This window comes from Moschus berezovskii, chromosome 17 (assembly GCF_049115385.1).
Source record: "Moschus berezovskii isolate FMDL1 chromosome 17, NW_MosBer_1.0, whole genome shotgun sequence".
NCBI lineage: Eukaryota > Metazoa > Chordata > Mammalia > Artiodactyla > Moschidae > Moschus > Moschus berezovskii.
The window spans coordinates 26,563,990-26,586,974 of NC_142476.1; the positions used below are offsets into that span (position 1 = coordinate 26,563,990).

Genomic DNA, 22,985 nt, shown 5'->3' on the forward strand with positions numbered 1-22,985 from the left:
TCCTTCCAATGAACACCCAGGATCGATCTCCCTTAGAATGGACTGGTTGGATCTCCTTGTGGTACAAGGGACTCTCAAGAGTCTTCCCCAGCACCACAGTTCAAAAGCATCAATTCTTCGGCGATCAGCTTTCTTCACAGTCCAACTCTCACATCCATACATGACCACTGGAAAAACCATTGCCTTGACTAGACGGACCTTTGTTGGCAAAGTAATGTCTCTGCTTTTTAATATATTATCAAGGTTGGTCATAACTTTCCTTCCAAGGAGTAAGCGTCTTTTAATTTCATGGCTGCAATCAGCATCTGCAGTGATTTTGGAGGCCAAAAAAATAAAGTCTGACACCGTTTCCACTGTTTCCCCATCTATTTCCCATGAAGTGATGGGACCAGATGCCATGATCTTTGTTTTCTGAATGTTGAGCTTCAAGCCAACCTTTTCACTCTCCTCTTTCACTTTCATCAAGAGGCTTTTGAGTTCCTCTTCACTTTCTGCCATAAGGGTAGTGTCATCTGCATATCTGAGATTATTGATACTTCTCCCAGCAATCTTGATTCCAGCTTGTGCTTCTTCCAGCACAGCATTCCTCATGATGTACTCTGCATATAAGGTAAATAAGCAAGGTGACAATATACAGCCTTGACGTACTCCTTTTCCTATTTGGCTACCACTCCAGTATTCTTGCCTGGAGAATTCCTTGGACAGAGGAGCCTAGCAGGCTATAGTCCATGGGGTCACAAGGAGTCAGACACAACTGAGCAACTAACACACACACACACACATACACATGATAATATGTCTTTCTTCAAGGGAATAGGTATTAACTCTTACTTGGAACCAGAAGAATGCAGTTTGTTAGCTTTGTTTCCACCTGAAGTAGCAACTAATCTCAGAAACAAATCCAGGTATCCTTTTAAGTAGGGACAACAATAATCACTATAATTTGTGTTGGACTTTATGTTTACAAAGCACCTTGTGGGCCTTCCTCTGTTCTCATAACATTCTGTTCCTTAATCAGGAACTTTGCTTCTGTTCAACACTTAAATCTTAGAAGGTCGATTTAACAAATCCCTCAGCCTCTCTACTCCCATTCTACTCTAAAGTAAATTAACCACAGTGCCAGGAGAATCTTTAAGACCTTGAATGTGCCTGGCTCAAGTAACACGAAAATACTAGTTTGACAAAGGATGATTTCCAAGATCAGCGAAGAGACAGCATTCTTCCTTCCCACTCCCTCTGTGTCACAACACATGAAAAAGGATGGAATCCCCAAAACTAAAGCTCACGTGAGAGGTTATTCCCTTCAGAAACATCTGAGGGCCTGATGCTGTCTCTTGTTATCTGGAGGAACACGAGGCTGGTGTCAATGTCATAGGCATGAGAGAACAGGAAGTGACAATGAGACCACTCACTAAGCTAGAAGCTGGGAATCTTTGGGGATGAGTCCTGTGCTAAAGCGACACTTATGAAGCTGCTCGAGGGCGAGGTCTCTCTTGTCTAAATCAGATGCTCTCAGGACCACCCCCTATCTTCACTCTGGTTTGGGAACCAGGACTCCTTCAAGTCCAATGTCCCACCTTCACAACCCATTCCAGCCCCAGCCTGAGCTCAAATCCAATCGGCACCTTGAAGGAAGGAGGGGAAAAGGGAGGGAGGGTAGGGGAACAGAGGCGCTTTGTAAAGCCTGACTCTATGTCCGTAATACTAGCTTGACCCTTGTCAGTTTATTTTGCCTTATTCTCAAGAGGGCTGCTGCTGCTGCTAGGTATGTTTAAATGACTTCGGAGATTGGTTCAATTCAAAGTCATGGTCTTTTGCATTATTTGGTTTCCAAAAATAATTACTTGACGTTCCATTTGAGACAAGCATTCAAAAGATAAATAGTTATTCCTAAGATCACCAAGAACAACCTTTAAACAGAAAAGTCAGTTTGCTATTATATTAGCTGCTCTACAGAGTCATGGGATAAGTAAACATTGTAGTATTTGTTAAAAAGACAACTTTAAATCAACTCTTTGAGGGTTCTTAATTATGACAGTGTCTAGATGAGAAGCATATATTTTATTGCACTTCTCAGGTGGCTCAGTGGTAAAGAATTTGCCTGCCAATGCAGGAGATGCAAGAGACACAGGTTCAATCCCTGGGTTGGGTAGATCCCCTGGAGTAGGAAATGGCAATCCACTCCAGCATTCTTGCCTGGAAAATCCCATGGACAGAGGAGCATGGTGGGCTACCATCCACGTGGTCACAAAACAATCAGACTACTGAGCATAGCACAGCACATATACCTTATCAGAATAAACATTACGGAGTCAAAGTTTACAATGTTCATTCACAGGCCTTTTGTTCCTCACAGGCGTATAGTGATGGCAGTCTTGAGCACTTAGCTTTCTTATTGACCCAGGTACTGAAGAAACTGCAGACTGCTCTGGTTTGTTTCAGGCTGTCAATCAGTCCAATGCTTTGGAGAACACCAACCTCCTCCAGGGGACTGCTTCAACCACGGCATATTCTCCGTGTCAGGGCCACTTTCCAATTCTCACCAGCTGAATGTAAGTGCTCCAAATACAGCTCTGGTAGGTTTCTGGAACATTTCCTCTCATTCCTCTAGGTCTTCATTCCTGCCACCGGATGTCCTGATTTTTACTGGAAATATAATGCACTGGAGACAGGTACAGAAGCTCTAACAAACTCAATAGGCAAGAAGAGGGCATACCTAAAACTTGACTCCATTCTCCTTTTCCACTAAAGCCTATTAGAATGCTCTATTTTTTTATCTTGTCACTTGATTGTACTCAGGAATTGGTGACTTACAAAAGCATGTTTCAACTCAGTCTTTAATTCTATGGATAAGACTAAAATCAAAATTTACCCACCCATGACATGTGTCACTTGATAGAAAAGAGTGTACTTATTTATACAAAGATATCTGGAAATAGTGAGTACAAAACTATTATACACATAAATCTAGGAAATACATATCAAGACTCCAAACCCAACCTCCCCCCCCAAAAACTAGCATCAAATGATTGAATGCAGAGTTCAAAAGAATAGCAAGGAGAGATAAGAAAGCCTTCCTCAAAGATCAATGCAAAGAAATAGAGGGGAAAAATACAATGGGAAAGACTAGAGATCTCTTCAAGAAAATTAGAGATACCAAGGGAACATTTCATGCAAAGATGGGCATGATAAAGGACAGAAATGGTATGGACCTAACAGAAGCAGAAGATATTAAGAAGAGGTGGCAACAATAGACAGAAGAGCTATACAAAACAGATCTCCATGATCCAGATAACCATGATGGTGTGATCACTCACCTAGAGCCAGATATCCTAGAATGCGAAGTCAAGTGGGCCTTACTTAGGAAGCATCACTATGAACAAAGCTAGTGGAGGCGATGGAATTCTAGTTGAGCTATTTCAAATACTAAAAGATGATGCTGTGAAAGTGCTACACTCAATACGCCAACAGATTTGGAAAACTCAGCAGTGGCCAGAGGACTGGAAAAGGTCAGTTTTCATTCCAATCCCAAAGAAAGCTATGCCAAAGAATGTTCAAACTACTGCACAATTGCACTCATCTCACACGCTAGTAAAGTAATGTTCAAAATTCTAAAAGCCAGGTTTCAACAGTATGTAACTGTGAACTCCAGATGTTCAAGCTGGATTTAGAAAAGGCAGAGGAACCAGAGATCAAATTGCCAATATCTGCTGGATCATCGAAAAAGCAAGAGAGTTCCAGAAAAACATCTATTGCTTTTTTGACTATGCCAAAGCCTTTGACTGTGTGGATCACAACAAATTGTGGAAAATTCTTCAAGAGATGGGAATACTAGATCACCTTACCTGACTCCTGAGAAATTTATATGCAGGTCAGGAAGCAACAGTTAGAACTGGACATGGAACAACAGACTGGTTCCAAATCGGGAAAGGAGCACATCAAGGCTCTATATTGTCACCCTGCTTATTTAACTTATATGTAAAATGCCAGGTTGGATGAAGCACAAGCTGGAATCAGGATTGCTGGGAGAAATATCAATAACCTCAGATATGCAGATGACACCACCCTTATGGCAGAAAGCGAAGAAGAATTAAAGAGCCTCTTGATGAAAGTGAAAGAGGAGAGTGAAAAAGTTGGCCTAAAACTCAATATTCAGAAAACTAAGATCATGGCATCTGGTCCCATCAGTTCAGGGCAAATAAATGGGGAAACAATGCAAACAGTGTCAGACTTTATTTTGGGGGGCTCCAAAATCACTGCAGATGGTGACTGCAGCCATGAAATTAAAAGACAGTTGCTCCTTGGAAGAAAAGTTATGACCAACCCAGACAGCATATTAAAAAGCAGAGGCATTACTTTGCCAACAAAGGCAAAGTCCGCCTAGTGAAAGCTATGGTTTTTCCATTATGGATGTGAGAGTTGGACTATAAAGAAAGTTGAGCACCGAAGAATTGATGCTTGATTGCAAGGAGATCCAACCAGTCCATCCTAAAGGAAATCAGTCCTGAATATTCATTGGAAGGACTGATAACTGAAGTTGAAACTCCAATACTTTGGCTACCTGATGCGAAGAACTAACTCATTTGAAAAGACCATGATGCTGGGGAAGACTGAAGGCAGGAGGAGAAGGGGACAACGGAGGATGAGATGGTTGGATGGCATCACTGACTCGATGGACATGAGTTTGACCAAGCTCCGGGAGCTGGTGATGGACAGGGAAGCCTGGCATGCTGTAGTCCATGGGGTTGCAAAGAATTGGATACAACTGAGTGACTGAACTCAATTGAAGGAAGAACAGCTCAGGAATGACAAACGTTAATCAAGGAAAATATGAGCATGTTTTAGCACACAGTGAGAGAGAAATCCTCAAAACTAAAACTAGAATGTTTTTTGTCTTTAGAGATGCAAGGGGACTGAATACTGTCAAGACTGGCATAATTTACTCTTAAATTATTTATATGCAAAACTATTAACCTACATAAAAGGAAGCTGGATAGTCCTTGAGTTTCCTTGAGCTCTTTGTGCCTGTCTGCTATTAATCAGATATCGGGGAATGGTAAAAAACTGAGGATATTTAAGATAGTGAGAAAATGACATAATCCTACTAACATTACAGATTCCCAAATATCCAAGTTGTTACTGAAGTTTTCTTATTATCCCCTTCAAAATAAATTTCAAATCACACAAATAATATACTCATATTTTCTTTTATAAGCTGAAGCTCCAATACTTTGGATGTGAAAAGCCAACTCATTAGAAAAGACCCTGATGCTGAGAGAGAATGAAGGCAGAAGGAGAAGGGGACAATAGAGGATGAGATGGTTGGATGGCATCACCCATTCAATGGACATGAGTTTGAGCAAGCTCCGGGAGATGGTGAAGGATAGGGATGCATGGTGTGTTGCAGTCCTTGGGGTCACAAACAGTCAGACATTACTGAGTGACTGAACAACAATTTTCTTTTAAAAATTAAAATACTAAATAGAAAGATACAAACCCCCTTCTCCAACATGCCCAGTCCTTTCTCATTCTTCCCACCCAACCCAACTCCACTGTTGACAACAGCCAACAGTGGTGTCTTCTATGCCAGAAACTGTGCTTAGCGATTACTGGGATATCTTACTTAAATTTTCACAACTTCCTGCTAAAGTGGGTTCAGTTATTATCCCCATTTTATAGAGGAGGATACTGAGCCTGGCCATACTTATATCCCCTACTAACTCAGGGGCCCACTAATAGTCGTTGGTGACATATCCATGCAGGTTTTTCTATGGACCCCTATATATTTATGAGCACTTACAGAAACTGTGGAGTGTTGCTATCGTACTTCACTTAAAAAAAAAAAGTGAACGGTGCCATATTATACACATCCTATTTACCATTCGTATTTCCCCCTGACAGTTCATAAGTTCTAACTCATTCTTTTAAATTGCTGTCTAATGCCAGCTTTGGGCTTCTCAGGTGACACAGTGGTAAAGAATCTGCCTTTTAATACAGGAGCTGCAAGAGACGCAGGTTTGATCCCTGGGTTGGGAATATTCCCTGGAGAAGGAAATGGCAACCCATTCCAGTATTCCTGCCTGGGAAATCTCATGGACAGAGGAGCCTGGTGGGCTACAGTCCATGGGGTCACAAAGAGTAGGACATGACTAAGCACGCTTGAATACGTACTACACCTGTAGTGTTCTTCCAGGGATAGCATGAAAGTTATTTTCAATTTTTCACTAATAAAAATGATGCAGTGGAAGTCTTATGCAAGCTTTCTTATTCACAAGGGCAGCTGCTTGGGTGGATATCAAGATATGGAAGTGCTGGGTGATGCTGAGCGCATGTTTAAGTTTGAATAGGTACTGCTAACTGTCCTCTAAGATGTTTACCACTAGTATGTGAATAAATACTTTCCTACAGCCATGCCAAAATCTGATGTTATCAGTCTCAAAGTTTTTCCAAGCTAAGGAATCATGTTTTAGTATGCATTCTCCTCATTACAATACAAATTGTATTAGGCAACACCACCTGGACGGGTAATTAAATGATAAAGTGAGCTAAAGTAGGGCAATATAAAAAATGTATATATACATTAAGTATGCTCTTTGCTTTAAAATACACAGTTGTGCATTTCCCCTTCCAACTTCTGATATAGGAACAAAGTTTCTCAAGTAAGGGATCACTGTCGGGGGCCATACATATGCTTTCTGCATTAGCCACACCCTTAGAATGTACATCGAAGACTCCGTGGTTTGGTATCTTAAGTAAAGTGAGAAGGTAAAAGCCTTGTGAAATACTCTGAGTGCGGAATTTAATTTAATTTAGCCACAAGTTTTTAGTAATGTACCTTCATCAACATTTTCTAAAGCATTTAGTTTTTACAAAAAGAGCTCTCTTTCCACACTTGTGTTTCACTGGTTTACACATTACTTAACTGAATTGCATAATTACAATGACATTCAACCAGTATAAACAGGTTTGGAAAGCATCACGTTGGCTCTTGGAAAGCTCATATTTAAGTCAAAGAGCAAAAGCACAGAGGTGTCCTAGAGAGTAGCTCACCAGCCATCCAGTGAGCCCACTCTGGATTGAAGTCAGCATTTTTCAGAGTCTTCTAATCCAGCAAGTTGGCTAAGGGAGTAAGTAGTCTACTAGTGATGTGGAACATCCTTTCTTATGTTATTACCCAATATCCACTACTGTGACCATCTGTTCAGTTCATTTACCTATTTCTCTAGTGGATTATCTTTTTCTTAATTATTTACAAGCGTTCTTTAGAAATCTCTGTACTACTCCTTTGTTCTTGAAAGATGATGCTGTGAAAGTGCTGCACTCAATATGCCAGCAGATTTGGAAAACTCAGCAGTGGCCACAGGACTGGAAGAGGTCAGTCTTCATTCCAATCCCAAAGAAAGGGAATGCCAAAGAATGCTCAAACTACCGCACAATTGCACTCATCTCACACGCTAGTAAAGTCATGCTCAAAATTCTCCAAGCCAGGCTTCAGCAGTATGTAAACCGTGAACTCCCAGATGTTCAAGCAGGTTTTAGAAAAGGCAGAGGCACCAGAGATCAAATTGCCAACATCCGCTGGATCATGGAGAAAGCAAGAGAGTTTCAGAAAAACATCTATTTCTGCTTCATTGACTATGCCAAAGCCTTTGACTGTGTGGATCACAATAAACTGTGGAACATTCTGAAAGAGATGGGAATCCCAGACCACCTGACCTACCTCTTGAGAAACCTGTATGCAGGTCAGGAAGCAACAGTTAGAACCAGTCATGGAACAACAGACTGGTTCCAAATAGGAAAAGGTGTACGTCAAGGTTGTATATTGTCACCTTGCTTATTTAACTTATATGCAGAGTACATCATGAGGAACGCTGGGCTGGAAGAAGCACAAGCTGGAATCAAGATTGCTGGGAGAAATATCAATAACCTCAGATATGCAGATGACACTACCCTTATGGCAGAAAGTGAAGAGGAACTCAAAAGCCTCTTGATGAAAGTGAAAGAGGAGAGTGAAAAGGTTGGCTTGAAGCTGAACATTCAGAAAACAAAGATCATGGCATCTGGTCCCATCACTTCATGGGAAATAGATGGAAAAACAGTGGAAACAGTGTCAGACTTTGTTTTTTTGGGCTCCAAAATCACTGCAGATGCTGATTGCAGCCATGAAATTAAAAGACGCTTGCTCCTTGGTAGGAAAGTTATGACCAACCTTGATAGTATATTAAAAAGCAGAGACATTACTTTGCCGACCAAGGTCCGTCTAGTCAAGGCAATGGTTTTTCCCGTGGTCATGTATGGATGTGAGAGTTGGACTGTGAAGAAAGCTGATCGCCGAAGAATCGATGCTTTTGAACTGTGGTGTTGGAGAAGACTCTTGAGAGTCCCTTATACTGCAAGGAGATCCAACCAGTCCATTCTAAAGGAGATCAATCCTGGATGTTCATTGGAGGGACTGATGCTAAAGCTGAAACTCCAATACTTTGGCCACCTCATGAGACGAGTTGACTCACTGGAAAAGACTCTGATGCTGGGAAAGGTTGGGGGCGGGAGGAGAAGGGGACGACGGAGAATGAGATGGCTGGATGGCATCACCGATTCTGTGGACATGAGTTTGAGTGAACTCCGGGAGTTGGTGATGGACAGGGAGGCCTGGCGTGCTGTGATTCATGGGGTCGCGGAGAGTCGGACACGACTGAGCGACTGAACTGAACTGAACTGAACTCCTTTGTCTTCTATGTCATAAATATTTTCTCTCAGACTATTAACTACTTTTTTTTGTAGTTAGACTGTCATACAAAGTACTTAATTTTGATCTAATGAAATAAACTATTTTTTTTCTTTGTAGCTTTTACTTTCTATGTTTTAAGAAAGCCCCCTATTCTAAACATATTTTCCTATGTTCTCTTCTAATACTTCAATAATTTCATAACTCCCACAGATTCCAGATGAGGAACTTGAAGTTCAGAAGACTCAGATATTTGACGAAAATTCTAAAGCTAGAAATAAGCTAAGATCCATATCGATAAATGTTTATATATAATCTCCAAAGCCAATGTTACTACTTTATACCACCTTCCTGAAGAAGGAATTAAAACCTGAGAGAACTAAAGTGAAATACATGGGTGCTCAACAATGGTGAAAATTGCATGAATGCACATCTTTGTACTGATGACATAAATGACTGATAAATAAATGAATCATCATCAGCTACAGAAAACTTGCAGGATCTCCGCCATCCATAGAAAATGTGGTCAAAGTGCCCAAGTGACCCAGAAATCTAAATACTATTGAGCAACTACTAGGTACAAACTACAGTTGGACCTAGAGGTCCAGTGACTCTTATTCATATACTCCTCCAGCCACTGAAGCAAACAAAAATATACTGAATACCTAACATGTCTCTGGCGACCAGCTCCACGCACTCATGGGTGTGGACTTTGCTAGATAACTTTGCATGGATATTCCAAAAGTTCCTAAATCTTTGCTAGCTCAAAATCAACCTCTACCTTTGCAATGTACCTTGAGTTGTGGTCACTGAGGTCACGTGCCTTCTATCTGCGACCAGCAAGTGAGCTCCTTAGGGTGAGATTTGCATCATGTGCCTCTGAAGCCCCCAAAGCACAGAGCTTATGAGACCCTGGTAGCAGTGACTGCCTGTATTACACTGTCGTACGTATGAAGGCTTCCCTTTCTGTCTTGTGGGCCATGTCTGATCTTTCAAGGGTGAGCAAGAATGAGTAATGAATAATGAAAGAATGAACGCTTCATATTTTCATCAAACACAGTCTTCCTAGTAATTTTATCATTTCCTTGAGATCACTAGTTATTCTCACCGCCACTGTTCATCTTTCCAGACGTCACAGTCTTGTTATTATCATATCTCCTGATTCTTCTGCCTTCTTTTAATACTGGCAATGAGCTGTCAAATCCTGTTGCTTCTATTACAACCTTGTTAAATCTTTTCTAGTCTCCCTGCCACAACCTTGGTTCAGGCACATTATCGCTTGCAAAAACTATGATGAATGATCTCCCACCCAGGCTCCCCACACTGATCCATATTATACCTGCTGAAGTCACATAACTTTCCTGAATCATAATCTCACGTGGCCAATCTCTTCCTTCAAACCTTCAAAGGCTCCCATGAATCCACTGAATTATTCTGGATCTCTTAACTGGACATCAAAGCTTTATGTATGACCCCATCTATATTTTGATTCTAATTCACCACTGCTCATATACTGATGCCTTCTCCTGCCTCTTCCCACTGCACAGTCAATCAGGACGATGTGCTTTTTATTAAATACATCTTGCATTTTCCATCTCTGTTACTTCCGTCTGGGAGACTCTTCCTCATTCTATCCTTTGAGGCCCATTTTAAAGGCCAGCTCTTTCATGAAGCAGGTCCTGATACCACACAGACAAGACAGCTGCCTCGTTTGATATCAGCAGGTCATCGTGTTGCCTTTTTGGAGTCAGTCTTGTTTTATTTATCCAGTTCAGTTCAGTTCAGTCGCTCAGTTGTGTCCGACTCTCCGCGACCCCATGAAATCACAGCACGCCAGGCCTCCCTGTCCATCACCAACTCCCGGAGTACACTCAAACTCATGTCCACAGAGTCGGTGATGCCATCCAGCCATCTCATTCTCTGTCGTCCCCTTCTCCTCCCGCCCCCAACCTTTCCCAGCATCAGAGTCTTTTCCAGTGAGTCAACTCATCGCATGAGGTGGCCAAAGTACTGCAGTTTCAGCTTTAGCATCAGTCCCTCCAAAGAACATCCAGGATTGATCTCCTTTAGAATGGACTGGTTGGATCTCCTTGCAGTATAAGGGACTCTCAAGAGTCTTCTCCAACACCACAGTTCAAAAGCATCGATTCTTCGGCGATCAGCCTTCTTCACAGTCCAACTCTCACATCCATACATGACCACGGGAAAAACCATTGCCTTGACTAGACGGACCTTGGTTGGTAAAGTAATGTCTCTGCTTTTTAATATACTATCAAGGTTGGTCATAACTTTCCTTCCAAGAAGCAAGCGTCTTTTAATTTCATGGCTGCAATCAGCATCTGCAGTGATTTTGGAGCCAAAAAAACAAAGTCTGACACTGTTTCCACTGTTTACCCATCTATTTCCCATGAAGTGATGGGACCAGATGCCATGATCTTTGTTTTCTGAATGTTGAGCTTCAAGCCAACCTTTTCACTCTCCTCTTTCACTTTCATCAAGAGGCTTTTGAGTTCACTTTCATCAAGAGGCTTCACTTTCTGCCATAAGGGTAGTGTCATCTGCATATCTGAGGTTATTGATATTTCTCCCAGCAATCTTGATTCCAGCTTGTGCTTCTTCCAGCCCAGCGTTCCTCATGATGTACTCTGCATATAAGTTAAATAAGCAAGGTGACAATATACAACCTTGACGTACCCCTTTTCCTATTTGGAACCAGTCTGTTGTTCCATGTACAGTTCTAACAGTTGCTTCCTGACTGGCATACAGGTTTCTCAAGAGGCAGGTCAGGTGGTCTGGTATTCCCATCTCTTTCAGAATGTTCCACAGTTTATTGTGATTGACACAGTCAAAGGCTTTGGCATAGTCAATGAAGCAGAAATAGATGTTTTTCTGAAACTCTCTTGCTTTCTCCATGATCCAGCAGATGTTGGCAATTTGATCTCTGGTGCCTCTGCCTTTTCTAAAACCTGCTTGAACATCTGGGAGTTCACGGTTTATATACTGCTGAAGCCTGGCTTGGAGAATTTTGAGCATGACTTTACTAGCGTGTGAGATGAGTGCAATTGTCCGGTAGTTTGAGCATTCTTTGGCATTGCCTTTCTTTGGGATTGGAATGAAGACTGACCTCTTCCAGTCCTGTGGCCACTGCTGAGTTTTCCAAATCTGCTGGCATATTGAGTGCAGCACTTTCACAGCATCATCTTTCAAGACTTGAAATAGCTCAACTGGAATTCCATCACCTCCACTAGCTTTGTTCGTAGTGATGCTTTCTAAGGCCCACTGGACTTCACATTCCAAGATGTCTGGCTCTAGGTCAGTGATCACATTATCGTGACTATCTTGGTCGTGAAGATCTTTTTTGTACAGTTCTTCTGTGTATTCCTGCCACCTCTTCTTAATATCTTCTGCTTCTGTTAGGTCCACACCATTTCTGTCCTTTATCGAGCCCATCTTTGCATGAAAAGTTCCCTTGGAATCTCTAATTTTCTTGAAGAGGTCTCTTGTTTTTCCTATTCTGTTGTTTTCCTCTATTTCTTTGCATTGATCACTGAGGAAGGCTTTCTTATCTCTCCCTGCTATTCTTTGGAACTCTGCATTCAGATGCGTATCCAACCCTGCTTTATTTATACTGATTTGGCACTCATCTTGTTTACTGCAGTATAAGGTCCTTGTGGTAAGGGACAGTGGTTTCCTTATTTTTGTGATTGTTTGAAGAGTCTGGTACAGAGTCTTGTACACAGAGGCACTCAATAAACTACTGGTCGACCTGAACATTCCTCTCAACTTTACTGTAATCTCCTTAAGAACAATGACCTTAAGGACACAGTGTCTCTCAATACATGTAAGGACCTTGTGCATAACAGGTACTCAAAACTTAATTCGTTTAAATAATTTCATACTTCCAGAGCAAGAGATTTCAAAAACACACATAACACTGGCATTAACCTAAAATATTCACTTAATCACCTTTCACCTGTCCCAGACACTGCACTCAAAATTTTATAACCATCATCTTGTGTAATCCTGCCAAGAACACCATGAAACACTGTCTTCTCCCTCAATGGATGGGCAGAGATTTACAGAAGTGAAGTGACTGGATTCTGCAACGAGTCAGTGGCAGAGCTGAAATTTGAACCAAAGCAATTTCTGCCTCCAGAGCCCACGGTTGTCACCATTATGCCATATGCCTTGGTTATGTTTGCCAACTCCCCTTAATCTCAACAGTTTGGGTAAACAAAAAATCTTTTAAAAAAAAATACTTCAAGCTACATCTTAAACTCATGCTTTGAAACGTAAGAACATCTTGACTCTCAGATGATTTTAATGGGTGTAAAAATAAAGAATTGCTAAGTCTTTCTTATCCACTTTCCAATGTAAGCTTCAAATTTAGGAGGCTGTTTTCTCAAATGATATGCATGGTTAGTAATTAATTATGCATCCCCCAACATGGAGGTGATAAGGGTAACATATCTCCAGATAACTGAAAATCATTTAATTTTGTGAAGCAGTCTAGAAATCTCAGAACCAAAAACAACCGTTTAGTTCCCCATTTCCTTCTAAATCTTTAGATACTTGAAAACTCCTCTTATGGGCCTGGACTCTGATTGAAGGGCAGAGGCCAAAGGTGTGGGGTTGATATAGATAATCCATGAATAAATAAGACCAGAGATTTATCTGTCTGAATCTCCCCATTTAGTCTGCATGGAAAAGCCCTAGCACCAATTTTGGCCACAGGGCTGAAAAAGAATACTAGCTTCAAGGAGTCTATAGATTATGAAACTGGAAGAAAAACGAAAAAAGTTGTATTGGCCCTAACAACACTGAGGAAGAATTCACAAGCTGTGAGACAAAAGTCATTGCTTTCTTCAGGATTTCAGAGATGCAAACATGGAAAGTAGACAGTTACCTCTAAGAAACAGCTACTGGCTAACTGGTCACCAGTGTCTCTTTATCATTCAATGGAAATACTATTACTAAAGATGAGATTTATAACTTAAGATGAAATTATATCAAGCAAGGACAAACTCAGATTTTCAGTAAAACAGAGTAGAAAAATGACCACTGATGCTTCAACTACTCAAATATTCTATGTATCTATTCAAAGCACAACAATTTCTATATAAAAAGCCTGATAATATTAATTTCACTGTTCAGTCATAGCTACCTTTTTCTGGATTTAAGTTCAGTTCAGTTCAGTCGCTCAGTCATGTCCGACTCTTTGCAACTCCATGAACCGCAGCACGCCAGGCCTCCTTGTCCATAACCAACTGCTGGAGTCCACTCAAACCCATGTCCATTGAGTTGGTGATGCCATCCAACCACCTTATCCTCTGCTGTTCCCTTCTCTTCCTGCCCTCAATCTTTCCCAGCATCATGGTCTTTTTAAATGAGTCAGCTCTTCGCATCAGGTGGCCAAAGTTTTGGAGTTTCAACTTCAACATCAGTCCTTCCAATGAACACCCAGGACCGATTTAAGTGTTGATGTTAAAACATAAGGTATGATGAACCTCTGTGACTTAAAGGATACCTTAAAATCCAAATCCCGTTTATGAAGTAAAATTTTGTCAAAGTATTTTGGCTCCTTTAAAATGATCTAAAATATTCAGTTGTTGATACTTGAGTATTGCAAGTCATAGGCTATATATTCAGAAAAGAATAGAGAAAAAAGAATGAGCCTGTTATGTTCATTAGTGTATCATGGAAAATGACAGCCTTAAATACTCATGAGCACTGGTTAACATTCTGCCAACTCCCTCTGCTGTAGCAGAAATCATAAAAACAAAACCAAAGCACAACACGGAAAAAGGAGTTTAAGTCAAGTGAAAATATTTATGACATTGCAAGCTTCTTAAAAATGTCTTCACTGAAACATGAAAAAATAGCAGTAATTAATCCCAAAATAAAAGAGAAAAATGATGTTGCTCCAACACAACTGAATAAATGCATATTCTTAACAATCTGTAATCTCTTAAGAAATCAGCTAATATGAAAATGTACTAAATGTTTTTTCAGAGATGAAATATTAAGGTGGTACATGTTTATTTTTTTGTTTTAGAGGAAGAGGTTTCTATCTGTTTCAGATCATTAGAATTCTCACATTAACTCAAAACCCTTAATACCTTAACACTGTGAATGTGAAGTACTATTTGATAAAGACCTACCTTCCAAGTACCTTATTTTCCTTTGAAAGGCAACTTCCTTAAAACACTACATATCAACAATAATGAAACTTAGCCATTCACTCTGATCTGCATTAAGAGTTAAAGGATGCAAAGAAAAAAAAAGGTCCTCCCCCCCAATAAAACTCAATCCTACATCATGATTTTCCTTTAAATTTAATCATTTTGAAACATTAAAAATTTTACTGTTTCTCCTGGAGCATCCTCTATCAAGATTAAAGAAGGGTTTATTTGAAAACAAACAGGATACAGGAGTTAATGGTGCAGCTTTCAGGCAAACTATAAACAGCAATGGCATTTTCAAGAAATCTTGCGCTGGTGTGTTAAGTTGCAGTTTAAACATGCAGTGCAGATTTTATTATAAAGTTGTCTCCAAAATTCATTGTTATACAAGAAATGCAGTTCTTACCAAGTTTTCTTGGTTCCTGGCTGCTATTTTCTGCTCCTCTTCTGCCCCATTTTTCATGTATTTGACCTCTTCCACCGGTTTGATCCTATACTCATCTGAGTGCCAAAAAAAGAAAAGACATTTTATAACTTTTTTCACAATGGTAGAAAGTGCCAGTAAGAAAAGCCAAACAGCACAATTTATTAGAGCCTTTTTTCCCTGTGGCCTCTATATATGGTTCATTTGAAACAATCTGGAAGATGCTTAACTAGCCTCTTTTTATGAAGTGCTCTCCTCTGTCCACTGGGAAAAGTTCAGCATCATGCAGGCAGCTAACGAAAGTGGCACTGCCTGGTCCTTTTACAGAGAGCAGATGGTGTCAGTGGAAATAGAAGCTGTTCCATCTCCAAAGACTATTTGGAATTTATACGTAATAGGGGATATCACATAATGATCTATGGAGATTTTCCTCCATGAGAATATCAGCTCAAAATACCTGTGGCAGCAGTGTTATACAGTACATTCACACCTAAATTTTTCTCTTTGGAAAAAACCAAAGTAAAAGCAATGAGCTTGACTGATCAACAAGCAGATGTAAACAAACGGAAGTTGAAATTTTCCTATTGATGGTTCACATATTAAATGTGCAACAATCTGCAACAATTTCATATGATATATACAGACTTTTTCTTAACCTCTCTGTAAAGTCACACAGGAGAGGAGCATGGCTCTAATTGGTGGGTCTATCAGTCAAGGCTGGAGAGTAGAGCGGGCTATGGACAGGACCTGGACTTTGCAACAGCCGGAGAAAGACAGTACAACAAATTCCAATATCGAAACACAGCTTAGGTCAAACTTGGGAAAACTTGCAATTAAAGTTCTTTTCCAGGATAGAGGTTTGGTGACCACAATGCTGACACTTTCACCAGATTCCTGTCACCAGGAAATGACTTGGGTACACTAAGGTCAAAAACAGGCGTGACTTTGAGTCATCTTTAGTATGTGGGGAGAAAAATCACAGACATTTGGGAACTAGAAAATTTCATCAACCAATAAAATGATGATTGCCTAGCAAAGGGCATGGAATAATGTATATAACAGGCTACCTAATAGATAGATATCTATCACTAGGAAGTTGCAATATAGTTTCTTATTGTCTGCAGTTAATTTGCTACAATGTCTATATTCTTACATAATTTCTTACCTTATTATTTATAATACCATTTCCAAAATAGTTTCAGGCTTCCTCATACTATCCCTCAATATGCTATACCCCAAAGATGTTTGTTATGATAATATTTCTTTAGTAATTATGCTGTTCCAATGTTTCTCAAAATTATCATCCTTATGAAAGTAACATATTTACACATTTCTGAATCAAGACTCCCTATTCAGAGGCCAATTGTTTTTTCCTTCTGACAATTCAAGGTAGTTATTGATCCTGACTCTTTCTAAAGAAATTAGAAAGAGTGGTACAAGTTTACAGTAATGAGTCCTTTAGGAATACCACATCCTAAATGTATTAACAAGTTAATCAGTGGGTTCTGATCCACAATTACAGTTTGTAAGAATTTCATATTTCAATTTGGTATACAGAAGAGAAAAAAAAAATGAAAGTAAATCAATAAAATTGGTGCATTTAATTAGGAATTATTTACTCAGAAGTTGGAAAAGCACTTGTTCACTGAAAAGAAGACACTGACTAATTATGCCTCCAGTACAATTATATAGAGATAAAAATAAAGGGGAAAAAATAGCTAAAGAGGGACTCCCTAACTTCAGTTTGGAACATTAATATTTATAAATGATAGTTCACTGGGATAATTACTAACATTTAACTTAACTAAATTATGATGTTAATAACTTACGGTGAGTCTCTGATTACTTAAATTACACACACACACATACCTATTTTTTTAAAACACAATTCCAGCAGACTCTATGATTTTGTCTAGAGGACACACAATGTCATGTGATAAGATGGGGAAAGCACAACGTTTTAGGTTCTAAGCAGAACCTTCTGAAAGAGCCTTCCAAAAGAAGGCCCTTTGCCTGCAGCACAGTAAAAGGTCTCTCCTAGAGGGGACCTGCCCTGGCCTTGCCAGCTGTCCCTTCCCATACCAAGCAACAGCTCACAGCAGACATTCTCTAAACAGGGGAGTGACATTCAACCTTCATTTTCTTTTTATCCATCCAAGAAACACATTGAAAGTAGTAGAAAAACTATTAATATTTTTCTAATACTTCTCTTCAATGAAGAAAAGCTGCTGGCTACATGACTTTCAAGGCAGCATTATCCCACATACAGACTTTCTATAACATCACCAGTTTAGAAAGAGGATAAGTTTCAGTGTGTCATTAGCAAACACGGCTTGCTAGCCAATGCCAATTTCACGGAACACGCTATGATTGGATAAAAAAGAAAAAAAAAAAAACAAACAGCCACGTCTGCAAAGCCAGACCTATCATTATTACTTACACAACACACTGCACAAAATCCATCACAGTGTGAAACAAAAAAGCCAGCAAGGCCCTTAGATAAACCACAGCCTGTACAAAGCCAAGACTTAAAAACGGTCTGTCAAATCTCTCAAAGGCTCATGCTGGGGATGAAGATGCCCATCTGGAAATAGACAACTTGTCAACCAATGTGTCACACGTTTCCATGGCAATGCCACCTTCATGAATGACACTCTGGGTGGATGAACAGAGCATTTCAGGCTATGGCCGTGACATGACCATCACAGAAATCCATTTTCCCTTTTATTTGGGGCACAGGGGAATCCATGACGGATTTTAGGCCCCCTTCATCAGATCCCACACTGGAGGGAATTAGCAGCGCCACTATTAACAACCAGAGAGTCCTGGTGACAGAACAATGTGCCAACTTGATTAAGAGGAGTGAAAAGCAGACCGTCTTCCTCCGGCTCCCTCACACCTGTTCACTATTTTTCTTGTTGATCTTGTCAGGTGGCTTATTAAAATGCACGTCAGAAACAGTAGGCTAACACCCCATTTCAAACCTGCTCCCCCTTCTCACTGTGTAAATAGTTGCAGGCTGTGCCAGTCAAAATACAGCTGGGGTAGAAGGACTGCTGTGGTGATAGTATCATATTCCTCAGATCACACCAGACAGGCGCAGCTCCAATCAAACTAAAGACAACTGTTTCCCACCAAATCTTTGGACCCCACTTTTGATATAAAATGCAAGGATTTCAAATCAATGAATCCTCAAGGAAATCAACCCTGAATATTCATCTAATGCTGAAGCTGAAGCTCCAGTATTTTGGCCACCTGATGCGAAGAGCCGACTCACTGGAAAAGAGCCTAATGCTGGGGAAGATTGAAGGCAGGGGAAGGGGACAACAGAAGACGAGATGGTTGGATGGCATCATCAACTCAATGGACATGAATCTGAGCAAACTTTGGGAAACAGTGAAGGATGGGGAAGTCTGGTGCGCTGCAGACCACGGGGTCACAAAGAGTCAGACACAACTTAGCGACTGAACAACAACAAATATGCATACAGAACCAAGTTTTTAGAGCTAGAAGGGAATACATGGTTTGACTTGGTTTTAGATGGTATGGAATCATCACCACTTTCTAGATCCTATCAATTCTTCCATTGTTCATAACTCACCGGCCCCTAACAGTTCTCTCAAGCTTTGCAGCAAAGATCTGCTACAAGGTCACACTTATAATCAAGGGAACTGACTTTAACATGAGACAATTAGACGGAGGTGAGTGCTGGAGTGAGCTTATAATGCCAAAATTATTAACAGTTAACATTTCTCATAAAAGTACATATTAGGTAAGGAAGAAGAAAGGCAACAGTTCTAGAAACGCTGCTCTTTGAGGTAAGAATGGATCTTACAGTTGTTTCCTAGAATGGTGAAATTTGCACCTACTTTCACACCTTCTTACTCCGTCTTCTCATCAATGACATATGTATCAAAATAAACCGCATCTTTCCCAGGACTGTTTCAATTTCAAAAACTCTGTGCTAACGTCCTCCTATCAAAATCTAACATCTGTCTGGGCATCTTCACTGAATGCTCTGGATTGCTTCTTCATTCAGAATTTGCCTGAAGGTTCTCTAGCAGACTAATTATTATTATATGCTCAGGAAAACATGAGGACTTAGGAAAAGAGGTAAAAAGAAGTATTTACAAAAATAAACCAATTAAAAGACTAAACTATTCTGCTTCTTAATATAAACTCACTCCCCCTAGGTTTTTCCCACTGAGCATCCTGTCTACCAAACTAACTAAATTCAAGTCCCCAAATCCTGGCACAACTTCAGATTCTTCCCTAAGATCTTTTTCCAAAAACTTAAAAAAAAATTTTATTGGAGTATAATTGCTTTGCAATGTTGTGTTAGTTTCTGCTGTACGATGAAGTGAATCAGCTATATTTATACATGTATCCCCTCCCTCTTGAGCCTACTTCCCACTCTCACCCCATCCCCTTCATTCTATCCATCTAGGTCATCACAGAGTATCGAGCTAAGCTCAGTCTGCTATACAGAAGTTTCCCACTAATTATTTTACACATGGTAGCTTGGGGAAGGAAATGGCAACCCACTCCAGTATTCGTGCCTGGAAAATCCCATGGACAGAGGAGCCTGGCAGGCTACAGTTTATGGGATTGCAAAGAGTTGGACACAACTGAGCACCACCATGACCAGCATGTATTCATAGATATACACACATACATATTCTTCAAGAGATGAGTACTCACGGTAGCTAAAAGCTGAGCCTCAAGAGCTATTAACAGAATGACTGGCCATATGATCTTGGGCAACTTCCTCAATGCTTTCTGTGCTTTGGATTTTTCATTTGTAAAATGGGAATACTCACAGTACCTAATCTCACACGTGGGGTCACATAAAGTAACACATGAATACACTTAAAACAGTGCCTAGCCCATAACAAATGCTCAAAAATTACTGGCTGCTGCTTTAGAAAAACTCAGCTGGTTCTGTAGGGAATACTATTTCTAATGCACAAAATCCATCAAAAATGGCAACCCACTCCAGTATCCTTGCCTGGAGAAGCCCATGGACAGAGGAGTCTGGTGTGTTATAGTCCATAGGGTCGCAAAGAGTCGAAACAACCGGAGCAACTTTGCACACAGCACATAAAAACAACAAGCATCATGGAAACATCAGTAATTAATTTAATCAAAATGGTGACTTAACTATGTTGACAAATAAGAGAGGAAGTGATAAGGGGGTATAATTGTCCATGATAAGCCTTCAGTATTTTTTTAAGTATGTACATAAATAGTGCTTTAATTAAAACATAACATGATTTTCAAAGAACAATAACTTTTATGATAGGAAAAAGAAGAGTGGTCATTATTTGAGTGAAACCAGGGTTACAATAAAATAATGCTCCTCTATCTTCCTGTATATCCTAACTCAATTATTGCCATTGGCACAGCTTGTCTCAGCCTTCCTCGAGGGCATAAGAGTGAACGGGGTAGGTTCCAATTCAGAACAGGCAGGATGATTGTTTTAAAGAAAGAAGGACAGAGGTTGCTTTAAAAAAAAAAAAAAGCAACTTTGGAAGGAAAACCCTTTTCTGGAAGGACAAGAAGGCAGAACTCTATGGCACTATAAAACAAAGATGGAAGCAAGCTGGGTCAATTACACTGGGAAATGTGGCCTCCTACTTTGGAGGACTCCACCCATCAGCTGTTCATGCCTCTATTTGCTTCTTCATTCCACACTCACCTAACGTCTGCTGTGTTTAAGCCGTGGTCTTTCTCAGGGGCTCACTGGATGCTGTCTGGGTGGACGAGGTATCTGGTTTTTCACTCAGAGTGTCTGGCACACTGGTGTTTAATAAAACCTTTTTTTTTTTAAAGAGATAAAACCTAGAGACCTGACTTCAGTTCACAGATGAATAAAATTTACCCCAATCAGTGCTTCAGTTATGTTTGTCTGAGGTGTCCCTTTTCCCCTTGCTGGATTCTCCAAAGAAGAAAAAAGATATCTAATAAAAAAAAACCCAATGCCATTCTTTACATTTTACAAACTGCTATTTCACCTTGACCTTCTCGCTGTGATGTCCTCAGTGTGGAAGTCTTGGCTGACTTATATATAGGCTTTTGAGCTAAAACTTGTATCATTCCCCTATTGAGAATTTCTTTCCTAGTCCCTCAGTTGATTCAAAGACTATCTGAGTCCAAGTTTCATTATCTTTATGAAATCTTCAATCTCTTTGGACTACAAGTATCTCTTCTGTCTCCAAATTTCTAAGTTCTTTTCACTTTTAAAATTTGCCCCAAACACCCTTAGTGTTATTTCCTTCACATGTGAAGTGATTTCAACTAATTGTAAACTTCTCCAAGCAAAGACATGATTTCATTTCCAGGCTACTCCATGGAAAACCCAGTTAATTTCATGTAGCTGAATCATTCAATATAGGCACCAGCAACCTCAGTAGTAGGGTGGTCACGTGATCCAAGGAGATGGAGAAGGAGAAAGGAAATACTTTCTTCTCTTTTCTTTGATGTAAAGCTTGACTTGAACCAAAGCTTTAAATGGGTAGTTTGATGTCAAAGAACCTCCTCTTCTGAACCCAACTTGCACCTCCATGTAAACCTCTCCCCAAGCCTCCCCATTCTGCAGTTTTCTCAGCCCTACTGCCTCTCCCCACTTCTCCTGTAGCATTCCACTAAGGCATGTATTAAAGCCTATTTTTCAAACGTACACCTCAGCCTTTTTTTTTTTTGGTGCCCCAATAAAGACGATTTGTGTTAAATCAGGAATCACTAATTGGGGTACTTCTAAGACATTCAACATAAAGGAAAAAATTTGAGGCCTGACCAGGTGAGGCCTGACCAGGTGTGTTCTGGCCAGGAGTTGGGTGAGCAGCCATAGTTTCTTAATAGGGCAGGAAAGTCACTGCTGGCAATCCAGCCTCATCCATCCTTTATCTTTTTGGAGCTGTTGAGCTTTTGAATCTGTGGGTTGCTGCTGTTGATCATATCTGGGAATTTTTCAGCTAATATTCTCCATGCCTCCCTTCCTGTCTTTACACAGCTTGTAAATGGGGAGCTGCCTGACTTCAGAACCCACTCTTCACTGTGATATCATTGGGATATGCTTTGGAGCTTACTTATCTCACCTCTCCCATCGTCCTAATCTCCAAGATACAGCTTTGTGGTTCTTAGATTTGCAACAACAGGTCAGTGCCTAATAGCTGTTGGATTGAAGAGAATTTTGTCGCAGAAGCATTAAAGGCTTTGATGCCCACAGCATATCTCACCCTCATTCACTTCTCAACCCTCCTCACCTGGAAAGCTCTTATTCAGGACAGTCTGAAAACTTACTCTGGGCTGGCTCTGAGCTGAGCAATGGCAGGCGGTGTTGAAGGGAGGGAACGGAAGAGGCTAGGAAACAGTGCCCAAGAGAAACCACTGTCCTGGGAGCAGGCTTGTGCTCTGGGAAACTTTCTACTACCTGGAGCATATTCCTCAGGTTAGACTGACCCTAGACTGACCACGTAACTAGGCTGACCATATTCCACTTGGCTACAGTCCACCAGGATGTGCTAAACCTGGAAGACTTTATACACAAAGCAGAGACTCAGCTGAAGGACCTCACAGACCACTAGCAATTCTGAGTCAGGTGGTCCCTTCATGATCATTACTACATCCTCACTTGCAGAAAATGATTTTGCCC

At 40.4% G+C, this 22,985-nt stretch overlaps 1 protein-coding gene across 1 annotated transcript in view; it reads right to left on the reverse strand.

Moving 5' to 3' along the window:
• The window catches only part of C17H1orf21 (chromosome 17 C1orf21 homolog), a 251,136-nt gene that overhangs the window by 102,829 nt on the left and 125,322 nt on the right, over positions 1 to 22,985 (reverse strand). The window contains exon 3 of the mRNA XM_055419112.2: positions 15,314 to 15,408. Coding sequence (XP_055275087.1) covers positions 15,314 to 15,408 — 95 coding nt within the window. The remainder of the gene's footprint in view (positions 1 to 15,313; positions 15,409 to 22,985) is intronic.